The 16,946-nt window shown below is 43.7% G+C and overlaps 1 protein-coding gene across 1 annotated transcript in view; it reads left to right on the forward strand.

The window, feature by feature from the left end:
- ATRNL1 (attractin like 1) overlaps positions 1–16,946 on the forward strand; it is a 2,575,823-nt gene that overhangs the window by 1,531,923 nt on the left and 1,026,954 nt on the right. Inside the window, exons 22-23 of the mRNA XM_069611898.1 lie at positions 13,532–13,626; positions 15,598–15,676. Of these exons, the coding sequence (XP_069467999.1) occupies positions 13,532–13,626; positions 15,598–15,676 (174 nt within the window). The remainder of the gene's footprint in view (positions 1–13,531; positions 13,627–15,597; positions 15,677–16,946) is intronic.

Below are 16,946 nucleotides of genomic sequence, written 5' to 3' on the forward strand. Positions count from 1 at the left end.
AGTTGATTTTTTTCAGGACAAATCCAGTACAGTATTTCCTCAGGTTTGGGTACCCAAAACCTCCTTCTTTCACAGGACGCATCAATATATATTTAGGCACTTTTGGCCTATTACCGTCTCCCCAGAGAAAGGACTGAAAAACCTTATCAATAGAACCAAGGACTTTTTTAGTGAATTTTAACGGGATGGACTGTATGATATAGAGAATCTTTGGTAAAAGAACCATTTTTACTGCATTAACCTTAGCCCATAATCCCAACTTCAATTGGCCCCATTTTAGTATATCCCTTTTTACGTTCTCCAATATTTTTGACACATTGTATCCAACCATTCTTTTCAAATCTCGGACTAAATAAACACCTAGATATTTTATAGCACCCACTTCCCAATGACAATTCCATGAACCCAAAACATCCTGTGGTTGTCTAACATCCAGTGGGAAGGCCACCGTCTTCCCCCAATTTATCCTGTGGCAGATAACAGACCCACCTCATCAAACATTCTTTTAAGTTTCTCGCACCCCTCTGCTGGATTAGACAAGAAAATAGTCATATCTTCAGCATAACATCAAACTTTTACCTCATCATTCCTGAATTGAAGGCCACGAAGACTCGGTTCCTGTTTTAGGTATGCAATGATCGATTCCAGTGCCAAAATGAATAGATATGGCAACAGTGGGCATCTCTGTCTTGTCCCCTGTATAGGAAAAAAGAAGAAGACATAGCACCATTCACCCAAACCTGTGCATTAACGTTGAAGTTCAATGCCCGAATGGTATTTATGAACGCGTCCCCAAATCCCATTTTCTTACGGGTATGGTACAGAAAGGACCCTTTGACTCTATCAAAGGCTTTCTCAGCGTCCATGAAAATTAACAGGGTATCCTGGGTTTTCGCCTTTGGCAGTCCCATAACGTTAATCAGTGTCCTAATGTGATCATAGCCGTATCTACCTCTCATAAATCCAACTTGGGAGACGCATATCAGATTACCAACACATGCATCCAATCTATTAGTCAATATTCTTGTAAATATTTTTAGGTCCACATTCAAAAGCGAAACTGGCCTGTAATTTTCACATGTTTTACGATCTTTCCCTGGGTTTGGCAGAACCACCACACAAGCTTCTCTCATTGTGGAGCAAATGATCCCGTCCCTCATAAAACCATTATACAGAGTGCATAAGAAAGACACCAACACTCCACTCAGCCCCTGGTAAAATTCAACTGGAACACCATCCAGGCCTGGTGATTTACCTCTATTAAGTTGCTTAACCGCTGTCAATACTTCATCCTCAGTTATAAGACTATCTACAATCTCTGCATGGTCTCCATTTAACCTGGGCAAAACAATTTTATCAAAAAATGTATCCATATTGTCCAGTGTTGGAGACTGCTCCTCTTGATATAAAGTATTATAAAACCTCCTAAAATCTTCACATATTTCATCTTTTTTTATTGTAAATTCCCCATTTTCACCTTCCAATCTTTGAACAAAGGAACTCTCTGTGAGACCAGGAAGTCTATTCGCCAGGAGCTTACCATTTTTGTCTCCCTGCTCCCAGAATTTTTGCCTCAGAAAGAACATACTTTTTCTTATTGAATATCCATTACCTGTTTAACCTCTTCCCTTAGTCTTCCCACTTCTGCCTTGTCCTCATTTTTTTTAGCTGCATTCAGATCATCTTCCAATTTCTTAAGTTCTGCCATTCCTTTTTTCCTTACCCGGGATGTAATGTTCATGAGTCCCCCTCTTATAGCCGCCTTATAACTGTCGCAGACCATATTATCAGAAGCTGAGTGAATATTTAATTCAAAGAAATTTTTCGTGAATTCCTCCAGAGATTCAATTACTCCTGGTTCTTGTAAAATGTAGGGTTTTAGCCGCCATTTGGAAAACCCCAAACATACCTGTCCTATAGTCACTTGCATGGTCATCAGTGAGTGATCTGATATCCCCCTTTCTTTAATATTTACATAATGGACGTTTTCATTCAACTTCTCCGAAATTAGGAAATAATCAATTCTCGAGTGAGAATCATGGACTGTTGAATAAAAGTTGAACTCCCTCTTTTTTTGGTGCATAAACCTCCAAGCATCCACCAGGTTTAGACTGTCTAAAAATACCCTAAATGCCATGCTTGAATTCTGAGCCGTATATCTACAGTGCGCTGCACGATCCATCCTCCCGTCAATAGCACAATTGAAATCACCCCCTAGAATTATGTATTCACCACTCATTTCCTTTAATAGTGATAATATCCTTTTAAAAAAAGAATTCCCACCAGTACATGGGCCGTAGATAGATCCAATTGTAACAGATCTTCCTTCATACTTAGTATCTATAGAAAATAATTCTTCCATCCCCATCCATCACTACTTTATCTACCACTAAATTTAACCCTTGGCGTAACAATATACCCACTCCTCTTGATTTGTTATTGTAACAGTTCAATAGAATTTTTGTGAACCATTTATTTTTAAGAAGGTGCTTCGACTCGTCTAGCAGGTGAGTTTCTTGAACAAGGGCAATGTCGACCTCTTCCCTTTTTAATCTGGTTAGTACCTGCTTCCTCTTCCGTGGGATGTTGAGGCCTTTAACATTCCTAGAACAAATATTTAACTCACCCATCAGCAGTCCCCTCCTGAATTATATTTAGCCAATCAAGCTATACATCCAATGAGTGATATCGAAGGGAGCTTAAATAGAAGAATTTTAAGTGTGCCCTCAAGACAATAAACAACATGGATAAACACGACAAACAGAAACACAAACAAACACATATAACATTTAGATACTTATACATTAAATCTAACATTACACCTATCGCAAGGTGATACTGAGTTTCAATATTTACAAATATTCCTGTTCCTACACCTGATGTCTTATTTCAATTCAAATAACTTTGAAATAATCATCCCCGGCCCACTCTCCAGCTCATCTTCAAGCATTTGAATAACTAAGATGTATTTAACACGCTTACATAAGGCACTCATTTCCGATACAGTTTAACCTGTATAATCATTTGCAAAAAAATCTTATCCAACTTTAGAAATTACTGATTTTATCACTGCCCCCCTAACATTAAGATATGACGGATTAATATGACATCCATTTAAAGTATCAACGAAAACACAGATACATAAACAGCCTATAGCCCTTCTAGTAACAGTGGCCTAACTGCATAAACCGAAGTCAAAGTGGTGAAAAGACATGAATTAAAGCACCATAGAGCCAAAAACAGTGAATGATAAGGGAACTTTCATTTGCCATACAATGACCCATTGACCTGCGCTCATTCTACCATCTTCCTTTCAGGATGAGCTTATTAATGATGACTTCCTCAATGTATGCAGGTGTCTCAAACACTACTGAGTCAATGTGTTCACCCCCCCAAGCCTAAACAGACCCCCCCTTTTTAAAATAATTTTTATTTACCGGTGTGGTTGAATACACATACCACACACTAGATCTTGAACAGTCGCACAGAAGTCCAGCATCTCATGGAAACCCACCAAAAGTCCCATTTGCCCAAATGCAACGAAAGGGCACACATTCAGCTCCTTATTCCTCCCTTATGCTGGCCATGAAATTAAACATATCTTTGGTGCACTGTTCATGCAGTTTAAGTAGCCTTCAAGCCTGAGGGTAGATCACATATGCTATAAATCATGAGGCTTACTCTAGTAGTCTGACCATTTGACGCCACTGTAGTTCAGTTCAAAGAATAAACGTCAAGGGGACTGAAATTGACATGGAATATTCTTATTCTGTCTGTCTGTTGTAATGAAGCAACGTGCAAACACACCCATCCATTCCATAGTTGTATGACTCCAATAATCAGAATGTCAAAGCTTTTTCCTGGGCAATCACCATCAATAAGAAACACTATTCAGTTTGAGGGCCAGACGTTAGACTCAGGATATAAACAAGACCTGATACCAAGATCAACTGAAGTGCCACAAGACATGTACTGTACAGACCGTGTGTCATCGTTTCCAGGCACGGGGCTGTACTTTGAGAGGCACCCATTCCGGAGTCCACAGGTAATGAACCAGCTTTGCTATCTAATGGGGGGTCGGGTGAATCCTCTGTCAATGTTAGTGAGTGGTTGAAACTTCAGGTCTGCCACGTTGGCAGTCAGTGGCTCGCTTTGGCTGCCATCGTTATGGGCTGAATATGCTCACATATGCCACCTCACAACGCGTAAGCCACCCACCATAGGGGAGACACCAGCAGATTGGCAGCATGTGGAAAGGGTCTCAGAGCTCCTCCGTTATGCGGGTCGGGCATCAATCACCATTAAAGACATGAACACATGTACACTGCATTCCCACTGCGCCTGCCAGCAGACCACGCCCATCACACGTCCTCACCTGCATTGAAACGGTAGAGTCATTTCTTCCACTCTTGCCATCTGCACACCAGCAGGCAGGCAGTTACGAGGGCTCCACATCACTGACCGCTCATCCGTGTTTCCACCATGTTCCATTTGCGTTCAGTTTACGTCGTATGAACGTGATCGACGCAATGCGCAATGAACGCTGCTAGGACCTTTCCTTTAATATTCCGCATCTTGCAGCACGAAAATAAACAAGATGCAACTGACTTAACGGTTCATTGAAATCGACATTTTTCTTTTTCTTCTTTCTTATATAGAGAAGTAACCAATAACATGGAGAGGGAAAAAACAAAAACAGTAAACAATGAAACAGAGGAATTGTACCAAATTATAAGTTAAATCATCTTTTCTTCTTGGAAGGCAACGACCTCTGTGAAGTGGAAGCAATTGCTTCCATGGGCTGTTCCAAATCCACCTCGTTTCCTAAGCCACTGAGATGAGCCTCAGCACTTTTATTGTCATTAAAGGAGAATAACCTACCATCTTTGACAACACGGAAGATGGCAGGGTAAACCATATCATATTTGAGGTTCTTTGCTTTTGCCTTGTCCTTTGCAGCTTTGAAGATCCCCAAAAATCATCACTTTATGGCCATTCCAGGATAAATCATGTAGTTCACAAGCTTTTTTAAGCACCATTTCTTTTATTGGAAACCTCAAAAATGTCATGAAAAAATGTCAGGGTCGTTGGCCCAAGGTAGGTTTGGGCCCCGAACTCCAGTGTGCCCTCTCCAATTCCAGATTCATTTTAGGGTCTAGTTTGAGTAAAGAGATCAGCATTTTCTCCACAAATTCCCTTGGTTTTCTTCTATGTGTCCTCGGCCAGCGATCCGGATATTACTTCTCCTTGAAAGGTCTTCCTGTTGTGAGAGCTTCAAGGACAACTTCTCATTTTTTAATTGCAGATCCTTAATTTGGTTTACCATCCTCTCCACTTTGCCATCCATTACATTTAAGTGAGTCTCCACTCTATTAAAGTTAGTAGCCAGTTCAGTGTACCGTTCTTCTGCCTTGGTCATCTTTTCCTTGATTTCATTGACATCCACAGTCAGTTTAGTCAGCAGGTCCAATATTTTATCCACTCTTTCATCTGAGGTCATGTCACCATCTCCCTTCTGCCGTTTTGCTGGTTGTTTTGAGTCAGAAATGATAGAATCAGCCATGTTAGGGCAGGGAATTCAGTTCAGGTGTAGGAGCTCAGCCTTCACGCAGCCATCCTTGGAGCTGACAATTCTAGAATACAGATGTTATGATAATTTTAAGATCATCTCAATCAAAGACATTAGGAAATCAGCCTTGAAAAAGACCTTATGGGTCAAAACACGTGTCTGCAACAACAACCAAGGATTAAATAGACTATATTGGTTTACGTATGGTATTTGTATGGTTACTTTGCTCAAAGCAAGTTCTGGAAAAAATTATTGAATACTTTTAGAGGGCTTGCGTGTGCGTTGCGCAGGTTTCTTATGTCTTTTCCCCAAACATGCAACAGTGCCATCAAGCTTGTCATTCTGGAATCTGGAGTGTTATCACCGTGAACACATAGATACATAATGCTATTGGTATTAGTGACTCTGCATGGTTCATGGTCTGAAAATAGCAACTATAGGGCAGTGTAATAAGCCCATTATATCACATTGTTGGTCCATGTATGTGTATCCACTGGGAGCGGCATGATTCACAGAAGGCATGTGAACAAGGGCCTTAACTGAATGGTTGAGCACTTATAACAGCTTGACTCCTCACCACTGAACTGGTTCATTCAATGAATCCCCTTGATCGTGCTTCTTCCGTGACCAGTCGTTAGTCCCTTGTGTTTCCATGGCGACCGATTTTTACGGATAAAAGAAACCCAGCCACATCCCCGTCAATTATAGGTCAGCGTTGCATTCACAAAAGTTGTCAAAGCCCCTCAATGCTCCATTCAAAACATTTCATCTGAACAACAACGTAGAAATTAAAGGAAAAAAAATGGCTTTAACAGTAAAATGTATCTCTAATAAATTAGATATTCAAAAAAAATAGCTACTGTGACAAATTGTGGTATTCAATCATTTCTCCCCAGAGGGGAGCCTTTCCTTGTGAGGCTAGAGAGGGGAACCCGCTACGCCATAATCCCACGTGGGGGTGGCGGAATGCAGGCCCTCACAGGGAGAGGCTCCCCTTTGGGGGACAAGGACTCTGGTTCTGCAGTGGAACTCCCTAGAGCCCGCTCTTCTATGGTGTTCTTAATCTGTTCCAAGGGCCTTACCGGGAGTAACAGCCCGGCAGCCCAAGTTAACTGCTGGAGTGAAGCGCGGGCGGTTAAAGAGGGCACCGGGGCGTTACCCCCGGTATGGCTCGTGGAATGGGTTAAGAATGCCATTAGCAACCCAGGTTATCAAAGCGGTAACCCGGGTAGTTTTTAAAAAAAATATATTTTCATTAATTGAACCGGATGCCGCATGCGTCCGGTTCAATGAATGAAAATGCTTTGCCAAGATGGCCACCATGGTAATAGAAGGCGAGGCTCCGTATGGAGCCCCTCATCTATTACCATGATGGCAGGAAAAGGAAGGGGCAGGAGAGCTGCTGTGTTGGCGGCGGCAGGCAGTGCCACCACCACAAACACGGTAAGTGGGGTTGGGGAGGGGGTTTGGGATCATCAAAAGAAAAAAGGGAGCAGAGGGTGGGAGATGGTGGGCTGCGGAGCTAGATATTATGCGGCATGGAATGCGGGCTGGATCGGGAGTATCAGCCCACGTTTCCAGCCACCTGATTGGCCGGTTCCAACCCTCAGGGTGCTAATAGAACAACAGTAACATCAGAACTCCAGAGACATCCATCAAACCAAGCCACTGTTTGTTATTGTGACCTAACACCCAAGATCCAAACTTAATATCCGTGTAGTAAAACTACTGTGAAGAAGAATGCTGAACGATTAATATTGATTGCTCAATGGTTGGAAACAAACACTATTGTGATGAAGAAGAATGAACACACAGTGAAGAGTGATCAACTAAAAGAGAGAACATTCTATAATACTCCAATGGGGAGGACCCAGCAGCCGATAATAAAAAGAGAAAACGGACTACTGTTCAGGATAATCGAAACCCGGCAGTTTCAAACCAGCCTAGTTGGGAGGGCGGAAAAAGACCGGGAGATCCTCTGTTTGGGAGAAAACCACATAGTGCTGTGGGCAAGAAACACAGATGAAACAGAAAGCCAGAGAGAGAAGGGGGCGAAAACTTCCAGGAGAAAGAGCGAGTCGAGAGTAGTGGCGTGACCCAGGAGAGGTGGACTGTTCAGTTTGGCAACAATGCCCAGACTCCTGGAGCACTGGTACCGCAGAACCACTAAGAAGAAACCGAAAGAGTCAGAGCGAGAACAGAAGCTATCGTGACTATAAAGGATGTCCCTATCCTGCAAACATGCCCGATGAGCCAACCCGTAAGAAAGCAAGCTAACGGTAATGGTGGGAGACCCGGGAGACCATCCTCCAGCACCAGCCCTCCACTTATACAGACTGACATCTAACCCACTGGGGGCAAAGAGGAAAACAGGCACCACTGTGATGAATCCAGTGAGATTATCACTAAGACCTTGGTATGGGCCTCTTCTCATGTGGCCAGGGAAAGGCAGCCGCTACCTGATCCTGACCTTGGGTGTGGTATTATGTGGGAGGATCACATGAGAGGACTCATAAGGTCCATTAGTGACCTCTTGACCTCCTGATTCCCCTCTTCTTCCTAAATCATTGATGGATTACTGTAAACAAACAGGTGTTGTTGCTATAAAACCACTATGGACTTCAGAACCCATGATGCCTGTGGTACTGGGATCAGAAAGAGGTACTCAGAGTTCATGAGGATTAAAGGTACCATTAAAAATAATGAGCGGTCTAGTTGTTGTAGTGTGAAGTATCTGAGAGGGACATTTAAATTCCGAAAGGAGTTACAGCTGTATGAAGGAGGCACTGATGGAGCAGTAGAGGCAGCAGCAGGTCTGAGTGCAGGACTCGCTGAGGGAGAAGAAACGCCAGCCGAGGCCGACGTGGAAGAAGGCGTGTGGCAGTGCAGATTCAGTGCAGCTGGAAGCAGTATTTGGGAAAGTTACGCCATGTGGGAGACGAGCTTCCAACCTGCAGTGAACCACTCCAGTAAAGAAGCAGAAGCGGAGACACCACAGAGCTGTCGGAGCGCCATCAAAGGACTACGCATACCGCAACAGTCATTCCGGAGCTGTCAGCAGACCGGACAGGCCCTAGAAGATCCACTGTAGTGCTAGCGAGTGAAAGGGAGATGCAAGAGAAGACCAGTTTGTTGGCCTGAGACACCAGGTGACCTTGGGATGCTCCGAATAAGACAATTCGCTGAAACTAATAATTTTGAATACCGACCAAGTGAAGCAAGACAAGGGCAGACAGGGTACAACTCTCCTTCTACGGGACACTGATTGGGGAATACTTGTAAACCGCATTTCCAGCAGCCAAGAGGCCACATACGAATAATACAATGGCAGCAGGGGTGCAACTCTCATTATATGGGACACCAAGTAGCGGAAACTTGTAACCTACGTTGCCAACAGCCAAAAGGCTACAGAAGAGTCATACAGAGGAACAGACTCCCCTTTTATGGTATATCAACTTGGGGCGATCTGTAAACCACATTGTCAAGAGTCAAGAGACTATAAAGAGAAGCAGTTATTGTTCCAACCTCATTGCCTAGTATACTGGTGTGGAGAATCTTGGACCACGCATTGCCACTAAACACAATAGTAGCTGTAGAAGTTTTCATCCTGGCAGGCGAGTATACCAGGAAAGAAGAAGATGATTTGAAGAACTGCGTTTGTGGTAAAAAAGGTGTGTTGGAAAGAATTTGTTAACATTAACACCTTTTTAGGAACTGTTGTATTGCCAAAAGTAGTTTCTGTGCTATCCTGACAAAAGTGTTTCCTTTGAAGAAAAGGTGTGATGAGCTAATGCGTTCTTGACATTTTGAAGAGGACAATTGCCTTGGTTTATGAACCTGTGTTTTAAGGGAGAGACATTTACTTTACCAAGCAGGAGACTGTAGAAAACAACAGTTGTTTTGATGTGTGACCAAGCATTTGTGAAAGAGACATTTACTTTGATAAGTGGAAGGACACAGTGAATGGAAAATACTTTTTTTGTTACACTGAATTGAACTTTATTGAATCACAACTTCACTCAGGGTGTTCCTGAATTCATCCAGGGGAAGGGAGACCACCTCTGGTCACAAAGAGTACTTTCTAATACCTTTGAGTTTGAATTAGTGTGCTGTTTTGTTGAACTAAAGACAGACAAACATTCCTTCTATAATTCTCTTGTGTGTATTAGTGTGAGGGTCAGAGACATTTTGGTCAGTAGGTCATTTTTCTGTAGTTTTAGTTTGCTGGGCAGGGGCATCCTTGTTAGATTACAGAAAGATAGGTGTTTATCTCACCCCTTTTTATTCACAAAAATGGCAACTCTTGAGAAAACTATACCTTTGTATGCATCTCGCATTCCTGACCCTCACACCACCCCTCCCCTACACACTTACCAGTGGGCCCCAGGAAACCGGGTCCCATGAACTTCCATCATTGGCATTGTCTGTATGTGACCAGCCCATTTGGAGAAAGTGGGGGGGGGGTTATCCCTATGTAAAGGCTTCCCTATGTACATCCGAGGAGGGGAAGATAGAACAGGATTAGCTAGGGAAAGCTGGTCAATGACAGAAAGAGGGAAAGTACAAAGGAGGAGACAGGAAACAGAAAGAGGTGGGTTGACTGTGTGAGGTCAAAGGAGATGGAGGTGGTGAAGTAAGAAACCACCAGGAGGAAGAAATGAATGGTGGAGTATGGAAGCATGGATTTGAGATGGTGAAGTGTTGGCTTAGTGAGTGCACGAATGATGCAGGCTGAGAGTGTGTGGTTGTGCGGCGAGAGTGGCTAGAAAGAGTATGTTAAGGAGTGTCTGTGAAGCATCTGGGTACTGAGTGAAAGGAGGATGTTTGAGTAGGAGTAGTGGATTGGAAACAGAAGTAGTGGTTTGATGGGGGAGTAACATCAAAGGGTGGAGGTGAGGAGTAGATGGTGTGAAAGACTTTGGAGGGATGGGAGAGAAAAGAGAAGGCAAACTCGGCGAGTGGAGATGTGGGGTAGAGGTGGGGTAGAGAGAGAAGGGAAAGAAGAGAGTGGGCATGGAAGATAACAAATCTTGCTGGGTGTCTACAAGGCACTTCCCAAAAATACAGATGGAACACTAACATCTGTGTAGAGCAGGGACAGCCAGGATGTTCCTTTGGTTGTTTAGAAGGTCATTGTGTTATGGAACCATAGCATTTAGACAGTAGGGGTTACCATTGAGTAGTATTCTCATGGGTTTACGGATGCCTGGGTTAGGGAGAGAATCCCAAAGGAAATGAGAGGGAGGGATTACCCTCATTCCCACAAACTTAAAAATCCTTTAGCTGTGCGCTGACCTCAGAGTTTTTGTGACATCTGTGACAACTTCCTTCTCCTGGTGTTATCCTTTCGTTCATGTTGTCACCTTTTCCTTCTGGTATAGTGACCTCATCCACTACCTCACCAACTCCTCCTGAGGTTTTCACCTCCTCCAGATGCTCGCTACCTCCCCCAAGTATGACCTCCTCGTTCATCTCTCAACCTTTCCCTTCTGATATTACCCCTTCCTACAAACCCTTAGCATCTCCTCCGCCTGACTCCTTCTCCCATCAGACCTCCAGTAGCCTCCACTCCTCCACAGTCCTTTTATCATGTTCCACACTCTGCCAACTTCCAGCCTTAGCCTGCTCCTGTAAACCACACTTGCTGAATAAAAGACAGCCTTTTTAGGGTAGTGTGTACCCCGGGGTTGTATTTTGGGCAAAGATTTGCAGGGGATTCCCACCTGTTGGATCTCTGTATTTGGTCAATGCTGCCAGCGTCCTTTGGGTGCAGTTGAGCCTGAGAGAGCCAACATAAGTCTGAGGGCCTTGGCGGCCATTTTGGATTTTATATGCAAGCCAGGAGAGTCTGGGAGAGCTGTGTGTGGAAGGAACACGCCTATGTTCTGTTGTTATGCAGGTAAGTACAGTTTGGATGGGCATGGGATTGCCTAACCCTATTTTCCTGTCTTCAGTGGTGTTTGTGGCTATTCATGGCTATTGTGTGAGTTCAAGAGTCTGTGGATCTCACAGGAGGTCTATTCATGTTGCACGAGGCCCCACAGAACCTGCCAATCATGACTTTGTGTTCCTAGTTAAAGGGGCCTGGATGTCTGGTGGTTTTTAGTGCAAATGTCCACTTCCATGCGATGGAGACCAAGGGAAGGTAACAAGACCTTCCTCTGAATTCCACCACCTGGCTAATCGTCCAATAGATCAGGGAGGCACCCACCCCCTCCGCGTCACCTCCCTATTGGTCCCAAGTGCCAGGCAGAGGATTCTTCCATGCTCTCCTTTATGAGAACTGGTGTGAATTTCCCTCCAAAGAGTACATTCAATTCATAGGTATGGATAGCATTCCCTGAAGATGGAAACTGAAATACACCAATACACTTGAGTATGTGTTGTATCACCCCTTCCTTTGATCACACCAACCCTCCAACCCCAACACATGTATCCTTTCCAACCCCAGAAGTGTGTAATCCACCACTGAAAGAGTGTGCTTCAAGTTTGGGTAGGGATGCATCTGTTATGGAAAGCAAGGACACATCAAATGGATATAACCTGGGTTCCTACACCATAGAGTAACTCTTTTGTCAATGTATACTGGTATGTCCGGGCACTGGGAAACATTATATGCAAACACTACATCGTTCTTCCTTCGGGTACATCCCGTGGGGAAATTCCATACTACGCAGCGTACCACGGAGAGGTTACCGCATGCACAAGAGAAGTAGATAGTGTTAATGTGAGTACCTCCCAGTGCCTTCAGCTTGTAGTGCTTCCCTTGTGCAGATCTTCTAAGCTGCCTCCAGGACTTCTGGGAATATTTATTTTCCCACCACACCCCTCTGGGGTAGTACTGCCAAGGATTCAGGACAGACATTTCATATCTGTTCTGTCTGATCAACTACTCATGCCTCAAAACACCATCCCAATCCTGAGGGCCAACTCTCCGTTGCTCCCCCAATAGCAGTATTTTCCTCACACCCTAAAACAGAGCGCCTTTTTTACTGCAAAGGGTTCCATGTAACAATGACCCCCGCTACCCTTGACCCCATATATATGGTCACCATATATAATGTCACCATGACATGTTGGGGACAATCTTACCCAATACCCTCCAAAGATGGCTTGAAGAAAGGCACTGCTCTTTCAAGATTTCCCAGGAACTCTAGTAGGTAATACATTTAGGAATATTGAAGAAGAGGAAGAGGAAGTGGTAGTGTGGGTTGGGACCGCCCATCAGGCACTCGGCCCATCAGATGTAGTCTGTGATTGTGGTCCAAGCCATTTACCGGTACGATCCTCCAAATTGAATTCATTAAGTGGTCAATGGCCTTTGCACCCATCGAATGAAAGATCCTGGGCTGCTTGTGAGTACAGTGACTGCCCACACACGGTTCATCCATGAAGTATCAGTCACTGCTCTGAAAAATACCCACATACACTGACCACTACCCTGCACGGCTACTTTTGAAAGGTGGTCGTTCCTGTTTGGCCAAAGTGTGTCATTAATCAGATTTTGCTTATATAACAGTAGTGTCAGACTTTCACATAACTAGTTATTTTATTCTGAAATGGCTGGTTAAATAAAAAAAATAAAAACAATTCGGACAAAGTATGTACCAAGCCTAGAGAACAGTGTAAAAAAAGCTACAGATTTTTAATTGAACCTATAGAAAGCTTTGCCTTATGACCACAAAATCCCTGAGTGGGCGAACACGCAGAAAACCTTTGTCTCGCTCCCACAAACTGATGATGTTATTTATAATAAGACTGCAATCCTGCAATAGATGCTTGATGTTCAAGGGAAGGCAGGTTGTGACCGGGAGAGGAAATTGTCTTTTGCACACCGCGCTGTTGGGCAGTTGGGAAGGCCCTGTCACCGTAGCCTGGGAGGGTGTGCATGTCACTCAATGGCTTTCCAGAAATGCATAGTGGAGCCTGTTTTGAAATGTTGTCTTTTTTTTTGGTCCTCAGATAGCCTCTTGATCGACTACCAGTTCACCTTCAGCCTCATCCAGGAGGATGATCGACACCACACGGCCATCAACTTCATCGCCAACCCGGAACAGGTAAGGGGGCGCCCCAATTCTCAACCACCTTCAGGCCTTGCATCCATGGTCTCTCTGGTTAGCAATCCCATGTTAACCTGGTTGCACGTGACTTCCATGCCCAACTCACTTTTTAAGTTCTAAGGGTCAATACGCACCTCGGCACTCAAGTAGCCTTGCGGGTCTCGTGGTGTGCTCTTTACCCCAAAATATACATGCTAAGAATTTATAACAAAAAACCAACTGAAATGTCCAATTAAAAGAGAATTTGGCAACTCAAAATGTGAGACCTTCTATTTCCATGTATACCAACCTATTCGAGTTCTAGGCAAAAGCTTGCTGTTCTGCAATCCCTGCTATGTAATTAATCTGAGTGTCGACAGTAAATCTGCTGTCATAATTTGCTTATTGTAGTGAGTAGCTAGTTGCTTGTGTCTGTTTTCATTCACTGTTTATTAACACTCTGCTGTGGAAATGTTCAGTAAATATAAAATTAAATGAATCATTCAATTACACCAGTGAATTTCTGGGATATCACTTTTGTTTTGTTCTCACTGTCGGGGTGGGGGGGGGTTGTTAAAGGATGTGTTGTGTTATATCATTTCCGCTACCTGTAACATTTTGGTGAAATGACATCACCCGTCGAGTCTTCCATTCATTAGACAAATAGCCGGTTCCATGTCATTTCATCAACAGTATTTACTTTGTGGTAATTTACTACCACTACTTCGACATTTGACTTTGAATTTTGTATTTTCTTTATTTTGGGGCCCCTCACCCCATACCTCCCCTTCCCCTTCATTACTACACAGAGCCAAAACATGCCCCACCCCCTTTTATCCCTTAACCCATAAATACCCATATTTTTCTAAGTAATTACTTAATAGTAAATTACCACAAAGCAATTACTGTCAATAAAGCAACGGGATCCCCAAAAGATACCGTCACACCTAATTTCTAAAATCCAGCAAGTGCATATCTTAGGAAATCAGGGAAAGCAGCTTACCATGCCAAACCTACACATACTAAAATACAGTATATCGCTCAAAGAACAATAGCGGCAAGTCTGCAAAAATGGGCGTTGTCTGGTGGTCTTAACATTTTAGAGCTTTTTCTGCATGTGGCATTGCTGTTAAAAACAATGTAATTGTTTATTTATTTATAACGCGCTTCATACCCAGAGGTTTCTAAGCGCGGACCTGAGGATCGAACATGTGTTGCTTCGTGTCGTCTTGCTGCCAAGCCGAGCGCGTTACCCCTGAGCTATCCTCCCGGCCCTCGTTATCATGAGATTTTGCTTAGAATGGTTGGCGCTACCAATGTACTCATATTCTAAGTGCTGATGCATCCAGCGTGGCCAGACACAAAATTACCAGCACATAGGAAGTAGTCTAAACGCTCAGGTGCCGTAACCCACCCTAAGCGCTAAAAGAAATATGATCACCTCAATAAGTGCATGGCTGTGATCAGTAATGGTGGCAGTTGTTGCAAGGGAACCCTCTGGCTTCTGTCGGCTTTTTTCAGGCATAAAAAGGAAGCAGGAACTACAGAGAACCTCGCCTCTCGGCACACATCAAGATCGGAAACTGGCTTAAGACACTGTTGATTTCGGTGTGCCCTTTATCGTTGACATCATTGTTCCCAGTTTTCTTTTCCTTGGCCTAACTTTGAGATTGTTTGCCCCTTGTTATAGTTGACACACTTCTGTACTAAGCAATGACAATAACAGTTTCCAATTTGAACTGGAGTCTCATTAATCCATGTGCAGTAATTATAAGAATTTGGGGAAGAGAGTTATCGATTAAAGTGACCCAAATATTGCAAAGATGAACTGCCGCATAGGCGGATATGAGTTCAGGTATCGAGCCTTCATCTTTAAGGAAGCCCTATTAACATACCCAGGACATTTTGTTGGAAGAAAAATCGAGAAATGATTTTCTTTATTTTGAGTTTTGATTCTTGTTTTTTTCACTATTTTTCTTTTTTTTTCAGTCGAACAAGAATTTGGATATTTCCATCAATGCTTCCAACAACTTCAACCTGAACATCACTTGGTCTGTTGGGTCCACAGGTGAGACGTGCTGATTTTTGTCTTGTGTTTTTGCCCTTTTTGTTTATTTTTCCCATAGTCTTTATGCATTCAGTGTGAATTCAATTTCAACTGGCTTTTTCCTCATTATTTAGAAGTAATTTGATGCAGGAAATGCCCCTGCTTTGTTTGTCATTATTCTGCCGCTATTAATTAGATGACTCTGAGACTGGATCATAATTTGCAATCTGAATGAAACTTCATTAGCATGTTAACTTTTTCTGCGGTTCAATTAAAGAGGCGGGCGAAAGTCATGGCTCTGTCTAAATGTTCGGAATGGCGCTCTTATGAAATGCAGTGATTTTAATTAAGATAAATGCGCGCCTTCACTTCTGGAGGGATTGAGGGCCTAATGCCATTGTTTGCGGCGCTGTCGCTTCAAGACTAATGATCAGCCAGAGTATTGATATCAAACAGTGCGATTCTTCTGCTTCTGCTGATTAAGGGGGCGCTCAACTGGGATTTCATGCCACTTGACCCACGTGGTTTCTCTCCCATGAGGTGTCCCTCCTCTCTACCATCGTTTCCTCAGAATGGAAGTCATTGTTTACGGTCTCTTTCAGATAAAGTTTGAAGGCCATGGCTTGCAACGACTACCTGAAAGGTAGCCAGTGGGTAAGACCCTAGAATCCTGTGCATGGTGTGCAGGGGCTCCACAGCCACACATGTATTTATTGGGCCAGGGTCTGAAACCTCAGGATCCTCAAATATTTTGGGCATTGACTCCCAATGATCCCTCTGCGATGGATGGGTGTGAAAGCTCTGTTTTTGATCGTTATTATGTAAAATGATGCAGGTCTTTCTGTTTCCGAACGAGAGGCCTGCTAAGTAGACCTCTTTCACAATGTTATGTGACACAGTTACAGTGTGAAAACAAAGAGGTGATGGCTGGAAGGTTTAGAATTATTCTTAACGTCTGGCATTGCTCTGGGCAACCCTCCAGACCATCGTTCTTCGCCTGCCAAGCCATTACAGAAGGGGAAAGACCATATGCAAATCAAGCTTGGTTTTTGCTTTGTCACTCCGAGTGGGACGGGTATGCCCAGACTGGGTCCTGTGCCTGCTGGGCCTAAAGACCCAAGCTACTCCTCACTGATGAGGCCCAACAAAGCTGAAACATTTTTCGGGATGCTTGTGCTCATTCTAAACCTTCCAGCCATCCCTTCCTTGTTTTTACAATTACAGTGTGCACATGTGCCCTTGCTGAGACAGCCTACAGGTGCCCGCAGCTCCCTGCTCTCTAAGTGGCACA

Source organism: Ambystoma mexicanum, chromosome 8 (genome assembly GCF_040938575.1).
Source record: "Ambystoma mexicanum isolate Mex_15411 chromosome 8, UKY_AmexF1_1, whole genome shotgun sequence".
NCBI lineage: Eukaryota > Metazoa > Chordata > Amphibia > Caudata > Ambystomatidae > Ambystoma > Ambystoma mexicanum.